This window comes from Pituophis catenifer, unplaced genomic scaffold, assembly GCF_029215685.1.
Source record: "Pituophis catenifer annectens isolate HBS135680 unplaced genomic scaffold, rPitCat1.0.hap2 SCAF_2, whole genome shotgun sequence".
NCBI classification, from domain to species: Eukaryota; Metazoa; Chordata; class Lepidosauria; order Squamata; family Colubridae; genus Pituophis; species Pituophis catenifer.
The window spans coordinates 273,380,904-273,398,893 of NW_027256882.1; the positions used below are offsets into that span (position 1 = coordinate 273,380,904).

General features: G+C 40.7%; 1 protein-coding gene across 2 annotated transcripts; it reads right to left on the reverse strand.

The window, feature by feature from the left end:
• Window positions 1-6,563: 6,563 nt before the first annotated feature.
• Window positions 6,564-16,658, reverse strand: FBXO4 (F-box protein 4). 2 transcript variants are annotated; one of them, XM_070935913.1, is made up of 8 exons: window positions 16,293-16,658; window positions 15,440-15,675; window positions 13,633-13,853; window positions 11,771-11,843; window positions 10,212-10,378; window positions 9,943-10,118; window positions 9,228-9,321; window positions 6,564-6,575 (listed from the first exon to the last, which is right to left on the reverse strand). In XM_070935913.1, exons 1-7 carry the CDS (start codon window positions 16,482-16,484, stop codon window positions 9,244-9,246), a joined length of 1,143 nt encoding a protein of 380 aa, XP_070792014.1. In that variant the 5' UTR covers window positions 16,485-16,658; the 3' UTR covers window positions 6,564-6,575; window positions 9,228-9,243. The 2 variants fall into 2 exon arrangements, with proteins under 2 accessions (XP_070792014.1, XP_070792013.1); XM_070935912.1 differs by lacking the exon at window positions 6,564-6,575 and having other exon boundaries at window positions 9,187-9,321.
• Window positions 16,659-17,990: the final 1,332 nt, after the last annotated feature.

Consider the following 17,990-nt stretch of genomic DNA (forward strand, 5'->3'; position numbering starts at 1 on the left):
TACCAATGTTAAAATCTGGTCACCTTACACATGGCCTTCTTTTGTTGCCCTGCATGCAGGAGAATGGAGCTGGAAAGTAGGTTAGTGAGGGAATGGTGGTTGCTCTGGAATGGGATGAAAGTGAGGATTTTGCATTATCTCTTTGCTCTTGGATGGGGTGGAAGTGAGGATTTTGCATTATGATTGCTTATAAGTAAGTAAGCACCATTAAAAGAGGAATGGAAATATCTCTATCTGTAGATCAGCGTTTTTCAGTCTTGGCAAGTTTAAGATGGGCAAACTTCATGCTGCCTGGGGAATTCTGGGAATTGAAGTCCATGCACATTAAAGTTGCCAAAGTTGAGAAGCATGGGTCTACACTAGAGTTTAGGATTTTCCATTCCTGTTTTATTTAGAGTTTGGTGCAATTAAATAAATCAATTGTGGTTTCCTTAACAAATAGTGATTAAAATGATATGAACCATTACTAGACTTTTTGTGAGAAATTGAAATTAAAAGTTGATCTGGGCTTTGATGATTAGATATGGGATTATGGAAATAATGTAGACAAATGTTAATCTTAGAGTAAGAGTTTGATACAATTTTTACTTATATCTGTACCAAAGAAAGTTGGAAGTGATTCTTTTTCAGTTTTCCTTTTTTCCTCTTTCTTATACTTTCATTCTTTTTCTTTCCTGAGCCTTTTTTCTTTTTTCAAATCTGTTTTTTATTCATTTATCCCTTAGCTTTGTATTTTTCTGATGTATGAAGGATCAAATACTCAGCCATTATAATTCTACATTCCTTATTTACAGAAATAAATATCAAAATTTAGAATGAAATCCACTGGGAATCATCTTGTATAACACAGGCTCTGAGTCCCTCTAACCAAAAAGTGTTTATCGATAGAAGAGAATATTTGTAGCTCAGGGTTGAACTGTGGGGTCCTTGGTGCTCTCTGAGCTTGATGGTTTTCTTGCAGATGTTTCATTACCAAACTAGGTGATACTATCAGTACTAGAAGGGAGTGGAGTTTGCTCATATTTTCAAAAACTAATGGCTTACCCTGTCAGTGTTGATCAGTTGCTTCACAAACAGTGCTTTGATTGGTGCCAGGTCTCTACAGCCTCAGGCAGAGAAGAGCTATTCTGCACCCCTCCCTCAAATGTTCTTTAAAATATAGAGTTTCCCAGCATTCCTTTAGGAACCTCCAACAAGCAAACTGTGGTTACTCATCCTAAAATTAATCCTCTTTACCTGGAGCTTCAAAATTTGCTGTTTGCTGGGGAGATGTGTAGCTAAAAGTCAGTCTACATTTAATGTACATCTGACTTTGGGGATATTTCTTCATAACCAAACAAAAGTGTATTTTCTGTGCAGTTCACACCCCTTGCTCTCTGAATCTGGATGTCACAAAGCAAAGCCCACATTTTGTAATTAACCCCCATGCCCTGTTTTGACTGGCAGAGTGCTACAGGAGGCTGAGTGCTGTCATGCCCCCTGGCCACGCCCACCCACCCACCCACCCAGCCGGTCATTAGGGCAGAGAACCAGTTGTTAAATTATTTGAATCCCACCACTGCTCTGCCCCCAGGTTCTACCACTCCTTCTATAGTGGCAGAAGCCAGTCCCTAGCTGCAGTATCAACCATATCAGGGATGGGATTTACTTACCTTTGTTACCAGTTTGCTCGCGCATGTGCATCTTATGCGCATGCTCAGAGCATATTTTGTGACATCTGGGGAGGTGGGCGGAGCCTCCTGCTGCCACTGCTACCGGTTCGCCCAAACTGGGGCAAACCGGTAGCAACCCACCACTGAACGATATCATTAATTCAATATCTTAGAATGCATTAATGCAAAAACTACATCAGGAGAAAAGGGAAAGGGCTAGTTTAAAACTGGAATAAGTAAATATCACTTTGATCTCAGCTGTGAGTTTGGGATGATATTAAAGCAATGATCTACTAGTACACTACTAGACAGTGTAAACTATTGGGACCACAGAAATATCTTCTCTGTTGCAGTTCCTGCTTTCTGGAATGATATTTCTTCCCAAGATTTGTTGGGCTCCTATTTCTAGGTTTTGACATATGTTGAATTCTTATCTATTTTATCATGTATACTGTATTTTTTGCATCATTGCTTGGTTTATGTGAGTCCCCAAAGTTGCTTTGGAGTTGAGCAGCATTAAATTTTAATTGAAAATTGAAAGTATTTCTTTAACAGAAATATTTATTTACTTAATTATTTATTTGATCTGCTATAGCTGGGGAACATGAAAATAAACTCTTTGACTAGGAAATAAAAACCAAAATATCAAATCTCAGTTGCTTTATTCCATGTGGGTTACATTACTCAGTTACTCTTCCAAAACACTTTTCACCTTGGACCCTAACATGCCCAGATTAATATTGAGATTCTCTGTAATTTATCATCTACATTTTTTATTATTGCCTCCCTATGTTATAGAAAACATTTGTGCTGTAACTGGATTGCCAGCAATCCTCTAGTAATTGCGAGCATATTTTAAGTGGAAATAATGCATTTGTTCTATTATAAGTGCCCAGAATTGGTGGAATTCAAAGATGGAAGATGTTGTAGAGAGAAGTGCTCTTGTAAAGAATATATGCATTTTTTTGTAGGGAAAGGAATCCAATTTAGATGAAAATTACTTACGCCTACAGATTGGAATTTGCTGAGTGTCAGGACTGAGTGCTTGGGCCTTGAAAATGTGCAGATTTTTAACAAGAAAAATTATATATATATATTATATTAGCAAAGATTTTTACATGAATAAAACACAAAAATGATACAAAGCAAAATATGTACAAAAACATATACAAAGCAAAAGGAAAAAAAGAAAAGAAGAAATGTAAAAGATAATACATATAAAGAGAGAAGAAAAAAGAAATAAAATTAAAGAAGTTGCTCCCAATTTCCACTGCAGCAATTACAAAAAGAAATAATATTTCTCCTCCCTCTCATTTCAGTTTTCCTCTATCCCATTCAAGCCTCTTTGATCTACAAATGTCACCAACTCATTTCCCCCCATATTTTCAGCAGAAAAGGGTAATATCATAATCAGTGCCGATGAGTATGGGATTTAGTCCCTGTTTATATTCAGTAGCTTGGTCTACCAGCATTGTTGGTGCTGTGATTTTCTTCTTATCATTTTCTGCTGTTAATCCTGTTTATCTGGGTGTAGGCTGCTGGAGAGGATATGTTCTAGACTTTTCCTTCTTAGCTTCTTCATTGTTTCTTTAAAGATACAACAACACAGGGCTGAGCACGTAGGTCAGACAGACAGCCAAAAACAAGCCAGCAGGAGACTTAGATTCTAAACAGTAATGTGCCTCAGTGTGCATTTGAGTAGAGGCTTGATTTGGCTTATTTCCTGACAGAAAATGCTTAGGACAACTTTTCCAAACTCTGTTCTGTTGTGTTTACCTCACTGTACCATGTTAGAACCCTGGATACCACCTCACCATGTCTCCTGTCTTTTCCCTTGATTTATCACTGGTCTACCGGATTCCTAGTCTCAACCTGTGCCAGCTTGTGCCATGTCAGTAAAAAAGGACTCTTTCCTTTTAAAAGTTCTGCCTGAGCTTTGCCTATCATTGGATTATGGCAGGCCTCCAGCTTGCTATCTTGTTGGCTGGCAGACAACTGTACTGGCACAGTAAAAAGTTGGCTTGTTTCCTTGTAGTTCGGAGCGACAAAAGACTTTCCAATGAAAAAAGAAAATTTGTGAGATTATTCAGTCTCATTCATCACCTGGATTGGAAACTAAATTTGTCCTCAGCTTTGCTTCCTCATCTATGGACCTTGAGGCTATACAACACTTTATGGTTCAAACAGGTACAGACTAATACTTACCTATATTAAACTTAAATGTTTCATCATTTTGAACCGAATCTAGATATTTTTTGGGGTGTTTCATGGGAAACAAAAGCTTCCCAGATCTTAATGAAAGTTTTTCAAGCCATCCATTTCATGTTTTTTTTTTAAATTCAGTGTACACAGAATAATATTTTTTATTAGACTTTCTACCCGCCCACCCCATTCCCCCCAATGTCTGGAAAGAATCAGCAACCAGACTGAGTGGATGGTCCTTCATCAAGAAGCTACCTCCATTTTGGTTCTTTTCTGATTGCATTGTTCAACTCTGTGACTCACTACATAAAGCATCTGTCTCCAAATCCTTCATCCTTTGTGACGTGCTGATGCACAATTGTGCATTCAAAAGTCTGAAGTCCAGAAAATTAAACTTAAGTCACTGTGATACCTTAAGATACATAGATTCCATGTTCTTGGCAACAGTGCAGAAATGATTTGCCTTCTTTTGGGATGTCTTTTTGACTTACCGTAATTTTCGGAGTATAAGACACACCTTTTTCCCCAAAAAAAGAGGGTGAAAATCTGGATGTGTCTTATACTCTGAATGTAGCCCCGCCCAGCTTCTCAAAGGGAAGTTTCAGAGGCTGAAAAAAGCATCAGAGCTTCAGAAAAGAAGCCCCCAAACAGAGCTTCAGAGGCTTTTTTTCTGAAGCTCTGTTTTGGAGGCATTCAGAGCAGGGGTGGGTTCTAAAAATTTTTATTACCGGTTCTGTGGGCATGGCTTATTTTGTGGGCATGGTTTGATGGTCATGTGACAATTCTTTAGGCTTTAGCAGAGGTACTGGTCTACTAGGCTTTTAACCCATTAGTTTTTGGAGCGTTCCGGTCTACCTATTTGTTTTTGGAGTGCACTGGTCTACCCATTTGTTTTTGGAGCGCACTGGTCTACCACCACACTACCTTTTACCACTGATCAGCTATAGGGCGGCCCTTTGAAGCGCCGCAACAAGAGTTCAAACAGTTTTTTTCCTTCTAGGCGATCAGCTGGGACTCGGGAGGCAGCGAATAGATTGGGGCGGGGTCAGGCAGAGGTGGTATTTACCGGTTCTCCAAACTACTCAAAATTTCCACTACCGGTTCACAAGAACTGGGGAGAACCGGTAACAACCCACCACTGTTTCAGAAGCAGGAATTTTTTTTCTGAAACAGAGTTTTAGAAGTTTCAGAGGCAGAAAAAAAAGCAAGGCACAGAGCTCACAACCAAGGAACCTGTTGCTAAAATTCATCTCTGGGAACAGCTGATTGGGGGTATTTCAGGAGCCGATCCACCTGCCAATCAGCTCTTTTCTTATTTTCCTTCTCAAAAACCAAGGTGCGTCTTATACTCCGAAAAAAAACAGTACTAGTCCAGTGTTTCTCAATTTTGGAAACTTTTAAGATGTGTGGACTAACTCTCAGAATTCCCCAGCTGGCAGCAGATTGAGAAACACTATCCTGGTTTAATCTACAACCCTGGAATTTTCTGCTTCCATGCAAGTATTAACCAGCCCTGTCCCTGCCTAGTTTCCAAGCCCAGACAAAATTAAAGGTGAAAGGTGAGAGCCACCTCAAGAAAAAGTACAATATTGGGTACCGCTTTCTCCTCTTCTTTTAAAGAGATCTCTTTCCTCACATATGAAACCTGTACACATTCATAAATATTTGTTTATTTTCCTAAAGCAGGGGTGTGAAACTTGTGGTCCACTGGCCGGATGCATCAAAGGCTGGCCATACTGTAGGAAGAAATATCCTTCTGGGTTCAGCTCCAAGTGGGGAAAAAGACACTGGAAACATAGAGACTGCTTGGAAAGATGGTTTAATGGTGGACAGGATCACATGGTTCGAGTTCCTGAACAGAAAAAGGGCGGAGATGCTGCGAGTCCCCGGGTTTTATGCCCTCTCTGGCTTTGAACTTCCTGGAGCCCAGAAAGAGTATCCTGATTGGTTGTCAGACTCCCAGGGGGTGGGGGTCTTAGCTAGCCTTGCTGGCTGATGTAATCTTCCCAGGTGCCATGTGGTGAGTTTCTGCTGCTAGATGGGTCCTATTGTGTTGCATGCATTGCAATGCGTTGTCCCATTGACAAAGATTGAGTTTCTGCCTCTGGCCCATTGATAAAGGGTGGAGGGGGGCAAGAAGGTGGGAGCTGCTTCGTCTTTAAACCATGCTTCTTCATTTCTCATCCAGGGAAACATAATATTCTGCCTTTTTAATATTTCCTAAAATATTTCATTCTTCTAGGAAAGGGGTGGGTGCTAACTTCCTACAATACCCACGCCCGGTTTAGTGAAGGGGAAAAAAAGTTGTGATATATCATTTGGCGCCGCCGTGACAACATGAGTTTAACACCCTTGTCCTAAAGGAATGAACAGCACTATTCTGCTTCCAAGCTTTCCAAGGAAATTTACTGGGAACAGTTTTGCAATTAAAAAACAACAACTATTATTCAGTTTCCTTTTCATAAAAAATTTAGTGCAAAATAAACAGAGGGTTTTAAAATATTTCTTGCAGATTTTCTGTCTCCAGAAACGGCTTACTGTATGCTATTCAGAAGAAATTTGAAGAAAACGGCTCTGTTTTTATAAAATCTGTGAAAGAATTCATACTTCTATGTCGCAAAGATGACATCTGGTGGTTGATAAAGAATGATACAGCAATGATACGGTGATGCAATGCGTATTTCTTAGAACGAAGTTCACCAAATTCCACAGAACCTATTTCTGAATTATATACAGGAGTTCAGTGAGAGTCTACATATCCAGTTTTTAAATGTACAACATACTGTAAATATTTTCAGTACCTGAAAAGGAAAATGAGGTCATATATTATTATTTTCAAGTATATTAAAACATGTGTGCTTGTGAGTACAGCCTTCAACTTAAGACCACAAATGGGACCAAAATTACTATTTCTAAGTAACTTGATTATTAAGTGAATTGCACCTGATTTTTTGCCACGATTGCTAAGAGAATCACTATAGTTGTTAACTGAATCGTGCAGCTGTTAAGTAAATACAGATTTCCCCATTGCTTTGCTTGTCAGAAGCTGACTGGGAAATGTAAGAGATGACTGGGCTGAGCCCAAAGAAAGGGTCAAACATGCCATCAGTCTCGAGACCCTTTGCACCCACAAGAGATCTAAGTCCAGCCCACCTTGAATTCCACTGACTCTTATCTATTGCCAATTTGCTTTGACCATTAGTAATTCAGATTCTTGGAGATTTGGCAATAAACCTTTGTATTCATATGAACTGCCTGGGCTTCTGATTTTCCCATGCTTGATAGGAAAATTGCAGATGGCAATCACATGATCGCAGGATTCTGCATCTGTCAGAAATACATGCTGATTGCCAAGCGCCCAAATTTGGATCACATGACCATGAGGATGAGGCAATGGTCGTAAGTGTGAGGACCAATTGGAAGTCACTTTTTTCAGTGCCGTTGTGACTTTGAATGGTCACCAAATGAGTCATTGTAAGTCAAGGACAACCTGTATATTAAATCACAAATCAACTCTTATTATTTTTAAATTTCATTATTGAAGTGTCTCTAGGAATGCATGTATGCTTTTTTTTTTTTTTTAAAAAAAACACATTTGTTTGAAACTTTCCTTATGAAATATAAAGGGGTTTACAATATGCAAAATCAAAATCAAAACAATTCAGCAGGCATTGATGTTGGCTGTTGGTTCAAATTGTTGGGGAGCTTTTGCCACCATTTTATAATAGCAACAGATAATATGAACATGAACCTCTGGAGTTGGCTTAATAGCACATCCTTTTCAGGGTCTTGATCAGTGGTGGGTTTCAAAATTTTTTACTACCGGTTCTGTAGGTGTGGCTTGGTGGGCATGGCAGGGGAAGGATACTGCAAAGTCCCCATTTCCTCCCGATCAGCTGGGACTTGGGAGGCAGAGAATAGATAGGGGCGGGGTCAGTCAGAATTTTCACTACCAGTTCTCCGAACTATTCAAAATTTCCACCACCGGTTCTCCAGAACTGGTCAGAACCTGTTGAAACCCATCTCTGGCCTTGATCATAATTTTAGATGGCAGAATCTTTGCCAGGAATATTTTTAGGGAAGAAACGGTCTCTGGTGGACAGCACCTATGGATGATGTGAGGACATATTTTGGAAAAAACTTAGGAATCCAGAGAAGTTCCTATTTATGAGAACATTGCTTTTACATAGCTATGATTCCTTCTCATTTTGGCAGATCTTAGATTAGCAATCTGGTTTTATCCTCTTTATCTTAATGGTTACAAGTTAGTATGTTGTCAGGCATGAAATACCATGTCTAGAACTGAAGATTCAATCAAGCTGATTGCTATAGCTCAGGGGTGTCAAACTCAATTTCATTGAGGGCTGCTTCAGGGTTGTGTTTGATCTTGGTCCTGGGGTGGGCGTGCCTAGGGTGGGCATGGCCAGCTTGACGTCACTCGTATCAGGGGCACTTGTGGTGGCCTGAGTGCTCTGCCAGTGAAAACGGGCTCGGGGGGGGGGTTAGTTTTCACTGGCAGAGGGCTGCAGGATGCTGTCACAGCTGAAAACATGCTCTATTTTTGCTGGCAGAGACACCATGGGCCAGTCCTTTGCTGTTTCCAGGGTGGCCCCGCAGGCCAGATCTAAGCACCCCATGGGCCAGATCCAGCCTGCGGGCCTTGAGTTTGACACCCACATCTATGCACAAGAATCTTCTCAACTAAGGTCAGCACTGCTTAGAATTATATTAAGGTCAATGGTAGTCAAGGAAGTTTGGACTTAATTCACTTGTGGCTACGTAGGGACTAGGCTGGTCTTCTTCTCACCCCACCCTCCAGGTACTGCCACTCCTTTCCTCACATATAGAACAATGGTGTAATCTGCAAGAGTTGCTAAGTGACAATTTCTAAATGCATGTTTAAAATAATTTGCAATACAGATGTCAATTTATGATGTTGCCTAATGACCATTCAAAGTTACTATGAACCTCCCCAGGGTTACATATGACTTGAATTGTAACTAAACCTAAGAATTTCCCTGACACTTTATAGGGGAAAAAAAGTAGGAGAATGCATTTTCAAGAGCTGTTTGGTGTTCGTTTTTCTTTGCACTATGGAAGATTGAAGAGGAATTACTGGTGTGGGCTTCCTTACATAAAGAAATACTTACACAGAAAGGGTTAATTAGCTAGCAGTAACTCAGGGCTCAACTTCAGTCATAAATTGAAGACTATATGTAAAGGAATTACATCTGTCATTGCATAATCTTCTTTCCTTATTTCCATGTCTCCATTAAATCTTGAGGAAGATTTCCCAGCTCTTACTAACTGAGATAAATGACACCCTCATCATATTTGGCCAGGTAAGACAGATAATTTTTTATTAAAACTGACTTGATTATTATGGATTTTAATGTTTGACATGTTCCAGGAGCCACTGAATTCCATCCAACAGTCCCACCAGTGTGGCAGCTTCGATGTCCTGAACCTGTAAAACCCAAGAAAAAGACAGATCCAAACTGAAACAAGTATTGTGGAATTTACAGTTGCCTTCAAATAATTTAAAAAAAACAATTTAATGATCCTAATGACCGTTAAATTCTGTGGCCATTGCTATCACATCTTGTAGCAGTCACAAAACTTAATTATATTATTTAATTACACGAATGTGGGAAATTTGCCTACTGTCAATCAATTATGTAATGCAAAGTTGACTACAGTGCAGGAAAATATGCTTTAAAACTGACAAATGAAGTAGCAGAAGCCATTCCATCTGGTTGAATAAGAGACGGAGAACAAAGCAAAATCCAGCTGAGCTCTTGGCACTTTTCATTAATCACTGAAGAGCAGCCAATTCAGATCATTTGAACATGTTCAGCACTAGCCATTCATTATATTCAGTATCAATTTAAAAACGGGTATTTGAGAGATTTTTTCCTCTTCTTCCTTCTCCATCTATCCTTCCTTATCTGTTATGCCTTTAGATTATAGGCTTGAGCACAGGCCTATATTTCTAACTTGAGCTATATAAACTACTCTGGCAATGTGTATGTGTGTCTGTATATGTGGTTAGATAACTGAGTCTATAGCTTCAAAAAAATTACGGTACCATCCATGGTCGGTCAAGCAGGTTTAGTTGCAGCTGATGTGCCAGGTAAACACAAGGAATCCTTTCCTTTGAAGCACATGAAATGCAAGACAAAATCAATAGAGGTCTGGCCGAAGGCCCAAGTGTGGGATCAAGCATTGCTGACATCCAAGCAAATTCAATTTGGCGATTGTGTCCTGGAAAGAGAGATGGTTGTTTCATTCACCTCTGCCTGATGTACCTTAAATGTCGTCCTTTGAAAAATGCCAGCATCGTTCAAAAATTCTTACCTTTATGGTCCTCCGCATCGGCAACGTAGATGAATCCATTGGCTAGCCTGCACACATTCTGAACATGTTCAATTAGCTTATATTGTGTTGTCCCATCCACGTTGCTCACTTCGTAGAACATCTTATTGATGGAATTTGTATCTGCTTTGTCTCTTTGCCTTTCTTTTCTGGAAAAAAAGACACTAATTATTTCAAAGACTCTGGGAAAAAGTAAAGCAGGGTTGCATGAGTTCTTTTGGGATTTGCGGCCAGATATGGGTCTTATAGAATGTATCAGGGGTCTCTATAACTGGGGGGTGAGAAGAGAGATGAGCATGATCCATGTGGAAAATAAACATATCCAGCATTAAAAATGCATTTTAAAGTCAATCTCCTGATTTCCTCTCAACTCTTAGTTAAACCTTAGTTAGTTACAAAACTCTGTGTGTGTGTCTTAGAGTCAGTGTTGATTCTTAGTGGCTGTTTGGATTAATCCCTGCAGTTTTCTTGGTAAATTTTCAGAAGTGGTTTGCCATTTCCTTCTCCTCCTTAGATCTGAGAGAAAATGACTGGTCCAAAGTCACCCAGATGGCTTCATTCCTACGGCTTTGTGGTCTCCCAGTTTCTAGCCTAGTGCCAACTACTACATCAGTCTGGCCCTCAGTCATAAAACTCAATAATTTTAATTTACTACAAATTGATCACAACTGTGGAGGGGAGCAAGAGTCACCAAGTAACCCTTGAATGATATCCCCGTCCTACTCCAGCTTTACAGCCTTGATTTAAATGATCTGATGACAAATGGTTTTGAACGGGGATGGCAAACCTATGACACATGTGTCACAGATAACATGCGATGTCATTTTTTTGTGACATGTCAGGACTGTGGTCTCTCTGGAAGTTGAGACAGGGCCTTCTCTGGAGCTTCCAAAAAGCATGTGAGAATGGGGTTTGCTTTCTTGCTGTTTTGGAGGCAGCAAGGCCACACAAGAGCATCTTCAAAGCATTCAGTCTTCAAATAACCTGGAACTGCCTTGGATAGGCATTCTGAGAAATATTTACGAGCCTGTAAGTTTTAATTTATTTATTTAATAAGAAATTTAAATAAATTAATATTACTCTTTATGATGTTTTTGTTTTTGTTCTCTCTCTCTCTCCACCCCGTGTGTGTGTGAGACACAAACACATACTAGTAGAATCAAGATACCACATTTTTAACATGCCCAGCCCAAAAGATTCACCACCACTGACTCTGAAAGAACAATGTGGCCTCTTCAAGGCCAGCTGATGTACTACTAATTAATTATCTTGTCCACTGGAAAACTGTTGTTTGAAAATTATGATGATATGACCCTTAATTCCAGCAACAAATCATATCTAGGAATGTTCTTTAAAAAACTGTCCCAGGCAAATAATTTTTTCAAAAGAAGAAAGTATCTACGGCTCTGTATCAACTACAGAGCTCAAAGTGCTCTCTCAGCTTGGTTGTTGAAAGGTTGTTCAAAGCTTAGAGAACACTAAGAACTCAAAACAATTTTTTGAAATTAACTTTACCTCAGAACAAGCTCAACAAATGTTACCTAGTTTTTGAATACAGTGTCAGAATGTTAAAGTTCCGGCCATTCAAATTAAATGAGACTCCAGAGCCTATTCCTATTAGAGGAAAAATAAAAATAAATACAGTGTATAAATTAGAACATCTATTTTTAATGAAGAATGTATTCAGTTTCATACAAATGTCTAAAATCAATTATTTCTGCATGCTTGAAAATGTTTTCCAGCTGTGAATCATAGTTAATGTAATTGATTAGATGAGATGATTAAAAATGTTTAATCATTAAATGATTAAAAATCTACAGAGAAATGCCCACACCTTGGTTGAGGAAGATTTGCTGTATCTCCTCTGACTATTATATTGACCTGAAAATTGTAAGATTAATCGTAAAATCAAATTACTTTAATCTCCTTTCTCATACTAAACTGACACTAGATACATGGTCTTAAATGGATAAAAATGTTTTCATGGAAGATTTGGGTAACTGCTGGGATCTAATGGCTAAAATCAAAGAGTTTGTAGCATTTTCTGTAGGAGATGACTTGCCTGAACCTGAGGATGGGATCAAACGTATCATCAGTTTGGAGTCACTACACCCCTGTAAGAGACCTAAGTCCAGCCCCCCCTTGAAGTTTGTTGACTCTTATCTGGCACCAATTTGCCTTGACCGTTAGTAGATCAGATTCTTGTGTATAGGTTGCATGGAATACAACTCATACTGCTTTTGAACTCTATCCTGACTCTTGATTTCCTGCGCCTGACATTTTCTAAGTTAATATATAAATACAATTTGTCACCTATCACCCATTCTCACAATATTAAAATTACACTTATTTACACCTTCTTTTGGACAAGCAGCATTTTTAGCCTCAGAGACATCTATGTTATTAAATCCTATGAGACTAACATGTCATTAAATAAAGTCTGATTTATAGAAAAAATGCAAACTCTAACAATATAGCAAGAGATTAATTGCATGGCATGGGGCCAGGCTATCTGAGGAACCATATCGCCCCAATAGGATTGACCTGCCCCACCCACACCGGAAGAATGGGCATGTTGTGGATAGCAATAGCACTTAGACTTATATACAGCTTCATAGTGCTTTACAGCCCTCTCTAAGAGATTTACAGAGTCAGGATATTACCCCAATAATCTGGGTCCTCATTTTACCGACCTCAGAAGGATGGAAGACTGGGTCAACCATGAGCCTGGTGAGAATCAAACTGCTGGCAGTTGGCAGAGTTAGCCTGCAATACTGCATTTTAACCACTGAGCCACCACAGATCCCATTGGTCAAGGAATTCCAGCTGGTGGAGTCCAGAAGAGCCTTTTCTGCTATGGTCTTGCCCTTTGGTACATTGTGTCCCTCTAGATCCGGACCCATCCTTCTGGCCTTCTAAAAGGGCCTAAAGATTTACTTCTGCCAATTTGCCTGGATCTCCAATGGGGGTATGTTATCCTGGAGGTGATTAGCAGGTTGATATAGGATCCCATCTCCTTCCTGGGTGCATCATGTTCCCTTCCTTCCCATCTTTCTAATATTAAACCAGTTTTAACATTATTTTAATGTTTTAGCTTGTTTTTGTGATTATAAGCTGCCTAGAATCACCTCTAAGCAAGGCGATACATACTGTACATTTACCAAATAAATACAAATAAAAAAATAATACTGTATGTTTACTAAATAAATAAAAATTAAAAATAAATTCACGTTATACTTATAACGGGAAGTCATTTCTTCATTACCCCCCTCCCCTTTTCTTTGGCTTCTGCAGTTTTTTGTCTTTCTTATTTTCTTCTTTCATTCTTAATATTCATTCTTGTTAGTTTTATTCATTTTATAGTCTCACAAAGTTTATAAAACGAAAAAGAAAACCACATTACCCTGTATTTGTCTAGAAGGCATGCCAGCAAGCGGCAGAATGTCTGGACTTGCCATCATTGTGTAGACCAAAGATTGATCCAAATCTTCCAAACCAGGCCCGAACATAGGAAAGCAAGGCTCTGCCTGTGTGATCAGTGACTGTAGAAAAGAAGACATGGTGCTATAAGTAGTCCTATTGGGCTTCAAAAAACTTTTATGGAAGGAACAGCATTTTTTATACCTGCATTTAAAAAAAAAAAAAAGCAATCAGCATTAGTTGACAATGTCCAATAAACATGGTGTGTTACTGTATTATACTTTATTCCTTAGCAGCTTCGCTCATAAGAATCTAGAGCAGGGGAGTCAAATTCAATTTCATTGAGGGCCGCATCAGGGCTGTGGTTGACCTCGGGGGGCATGGGGGTGGTGGGCAACTGAGTGGGTATGGCCCAATGGTGGGATTCAAATTTTTTTACTACCGGTTCTGTGGGCGTGGCTTGGTGGGCATGGCATGGCGGGCATGGCTTGGTATGCGTGGCAGGGGAAGGATACTGAAGAATCTCCATTCCCACCCCACTCCAGGGGAAGGATACTGTAAAATATCCATTCCTACCCCACTCCAGGGGAAGGTTATTGCAAAATCCCTATTTCCTCCCAATCAGCTGGGACTCAGGAGGGAGAGAATAGATTGGGGCGGAACTAGCCAGAGGTGATATTTACCGGTTCTCTGAACTACTCAAAATTTCCGCTACCGGCTCTCCAGAACTGGTCAGAACCTGCTGAAACCCACCTCTGGTGTGGCCAACTGGGTGGGCATAGCCAGCTTGACCCCACTCCCCAAACTGCTGGCCTGTTTCCTCTTTGCACTGGGTAGACCAGGCCGAAGCCACGCTGGCCTGATGCTTCCTCTTCGCACTGGGTAGACTGGGGCGAAGTGATGTGGGCTGGCTCCTTACATATTCCAGGACGGCCCTACGGGCAGGATCCAGCTCATGGGCCTTGTGTTTGACACCCCTGATCTAGAATCACTGAGGTGAGGTGAGCAGTGTAGAAATGAAACAAACAAACAAATAAATAAATTGATGTCCTGGGGGTGAGGTAGGGTGGGCGGGAGGAATTGGCTAGGGAAAAAAAAAATGTGGTAAAATGTAATTTTCTAACACACCCCTGGAAATTATCATAGTATAATACAGTATAGTTGTCATAATATATTTGTATAAAGACAAATGATACCAAATATGTGCCATGTTACATACAGGTAGTCCTCAACTTATGTCCATCACTGGAACTAGGAATTCCATTGCTAAGCAAGATGGTTAGTGAGCTGTGCCTAATCTTAACGACCATGGTTGTTAAGTGAATCACTGCAATTGTTAAGTTAATCATGATTTGAAAGAGAATCCAGTTTTCCCCTTTGTTTGTCAGAACCCTCCTGGGAAGGTTGCAAATGGCGAGCAAATGACCCCAGGATGAGGCAACTATTGTAAGGACATGCTGGATTGCCAAGCACCTTGATTTTGATCATGTGATCATGAAAATGCTGCCATGGTCATAAGTATGAGGACTGGTTGAAAATCACTCCCCCCCCCCAGTGCTGTTATAACTTGGAATGGTTGATAAATGAATGGCTGCAAGTCGAGGACTTGCCATACTGTATAACTAAAGAGTTTTTTTTAAAAAAAAATACTTGAAAATGAGAGCCTGCAAAGCAATTCACATTCAATGAAGCTTTGCTTCATTAAATCAAATGGATTTTATTTTGGAGTAAATGTGCATGGAATTAAATTTGTTACTTTACTTTTCATCATTAGATGATTAAATACTTACGCTGCCATGAAATTGCATGGGTCGATATTATCTGGCTCCACAAAAGGCTGGTTAAATATCTTTGCATCTGGGAGGGATTCCCAATCTATGGAATTCCAAGAAGGAAGATCCCGAATGAGGAAATATCTCCAAAGCAAAGGATCTTGGACCGTTATTCTCCAATAGTAGTTGGTGCTTCCCAAATAAATCAGCTCTTTTGGTGTGAGAAAGGACATAATGTATAATTTCACATATATCTGTAAATGAGACAATAAAAATGCAGTTCAGCCACACACAAAAAGCTGATATTTAAAAAAAAAAACCTGACTTCAAGAAAAATCACAGTTTTATCTAAAGCTCCCCTATTTACAAGATAAAAACAGTGCCCTTTAAGTTAACATTTGCAGGATTTGAGAACTGTGTGAGAGAAATTGGGGGTCTCAGTTTTTTTCACCAAAAGCTACAAGTTTGTGGCTTTTCTCCAGCGTTATCTTAGGACATCGTTAACTTCTTCATTTTTGGGAACATGAAGATCAGAGATACTACACAGGGTGCCTTATTTGACTTCGCCTGGAGAGCAAACATCAGCTGGAAAACAAGCTCTTAATTCATTCCCTGCATCCTCCCAGTGCTTTGCCTCCGAAAGAAAAACTTCAGCAACTCTTTTTTGAATGGAGCTTATTTACTGTACTGGCCTCGCCCACTGACTCTGCAAGGGTGCGATTGGCTGAATGAGGACCCCACCCCTAAGGCTTGTGGCCAATAAAAGGTGAAAGGGAATTGCGGAAGAACGTAGAATTTATCCATCACCCTCCCCAAAATAACGGGAAGCGGCCGCGTTGGAGCTGGTGAGCTGGTTCGGGCGAGTTCTTACCGGCAGGCTTTCCAGGGCGCTGGACTGGCTCCCGATTGTCTCCTTCGCTTCCTCCTCCTCCTGCTTCTCCGGGGCACAATCGGTGTTTCTCCACAGCCTCGTCCGTTGCGCCCACTTGTCCCGAAGGTGTTGGAGGCTGTTGCGCAGCGCGCATTCCAAGGCGCGCCAGTCCCCGCCTGCATTCGCGGACATGGCAATGCCGCCGGCTGTAAAAGCTACGCCTGGTTTGGCTTTCGCGGAAAGAAGAGGGTTGATTTCGACTCCCCTACGCTGCAGCCAGGGCGGCTTTGGCTGAGGGCGAGTGGACTTAGCGGCCCGGACCGATGGAGGAGCCCGGCACCTCTCTCTCTCTCGGCGCGCTCTCCTAGCCGGTGGTTTATCCGCAGGTGGCAATGTTGGAGTTGATCAGTCAACTCGCTTCCCTTTCCGGGCGTCCCGCCTACTGCCGCGATGGCCTGCCTAAAGGATGCTCAGCTTCCTGCTTATGCGGTTTTATTGGTTTACAGTAGTTTTCAAAGTAAAGCTGTAAGAAATACGTCCGAAGCAGAGGTGGGTTTCAGCAGGTTCTGACCAGTTCTGCAGAACGGGTAGCAGAAATTTTGAGTAGTTTGGAGAACCGGTAGTAAACATTCTGACTGGCCCCATCCCCATCTATTCTCTGCCTCCCATGTCCCAGTTGATCAGGAGGAAATGGGGATTTTGCAGTAACCTTCCCCTGGAGTGGGGTGAGAATGGAGATTTTGGAGTATCCTTCCCCTCCCACGCCCACCAAGCCATGCCAGGCCTGCCAAGCCACACCCACAGAACCGGTAGTAAAAAATTTTGAAACCCACTGCTGGTCCGAAGTATTTGTGTGTCTTGAATGTTGCCGAGGATTTTTTTTAGAACAGCAAAATGCTGTATTCATTTCAGCCCCTTTACCAGTTCTCAGGACATTGGCCACTTTTCGTGGAATATTTCTTTATATTTCAATTTACTGAAATCTTCTAATCCACTAAACAAAATGTGAAAAAACTCCCAAATATTGAAATATGTATTTCTTTCAATTTTAGCCAGAAAGACATGTCATTCTGTATTTTTCCCTTGAATGAAAAGTCTTGGGTGATTAATATTTTGTGCAGCCATCTCTAGCTCTAAAAATGTCATAGAAAGCTATGTTAAACAGCACACTTTAAGGTGACACATCCTTTTAACACCATGGCAAAGAAGTCTGAGCAAAATAGGGCAAAGCAATGCAAAATGGAGCTTGCGTACCTAGAAGCATCAAAGGATACTGGGACCCTGCAGGTAATGTACCCCTGGACTATGACATGATTTCATCCTGCCATAGGAAGTGAAGACCGAGCTTACAAGGAATCTCTTGGTAGCTTGATAGAAGAGCTAGGAGGGCAGGGCAGAGTCCATTAGTACAAGCAAAGCAACTCCTTGAAATGTTCAGCAGTCAGTGTTTTTTTTGGAAGGTTGGCATGGCTGCTTTGAAAGTCAACCTTCAAGCTTTGTGGTGGGGCCATTGACAAAGCTCCATGGCTGTGCATCATTCAGATGGCTGGGGTTAGTTTTTGAAACAGCCCAATATGCTTCTGAAGGAAACGGCCACTTTTAGCACTGAAGAGTCACCTTGTGCTAGCATCCATTGCAAGGTATGTCTCTTGGATGCTTTGCATAACCGTAATAAAAGGTCATGCTCTATTTTATGTA

Coding starts and splice junctions, on each gene's coding strand:
- FBXO4 (XM_070935913.1), bottom strand. CDS start 16,484: ATGTCCGCGAATGCAGGCGGGGACTGGCGCGCCTTGGAATGCGCGCTG. Junction 15,676..16,292: donor GCGCCCTGGAAAGCCTGCCG/GTAAGAACTCGC, acceptor TCTCATTTACAG/ATATATGTGAAATTATACAT. Junction 10,379..11,770: donor ACACTGTATTCAAAAACTAG/GTAACATTTGTT, acceptor CTTTTTTTCCAG/AAAAGAAAGGCAAAGAGACA.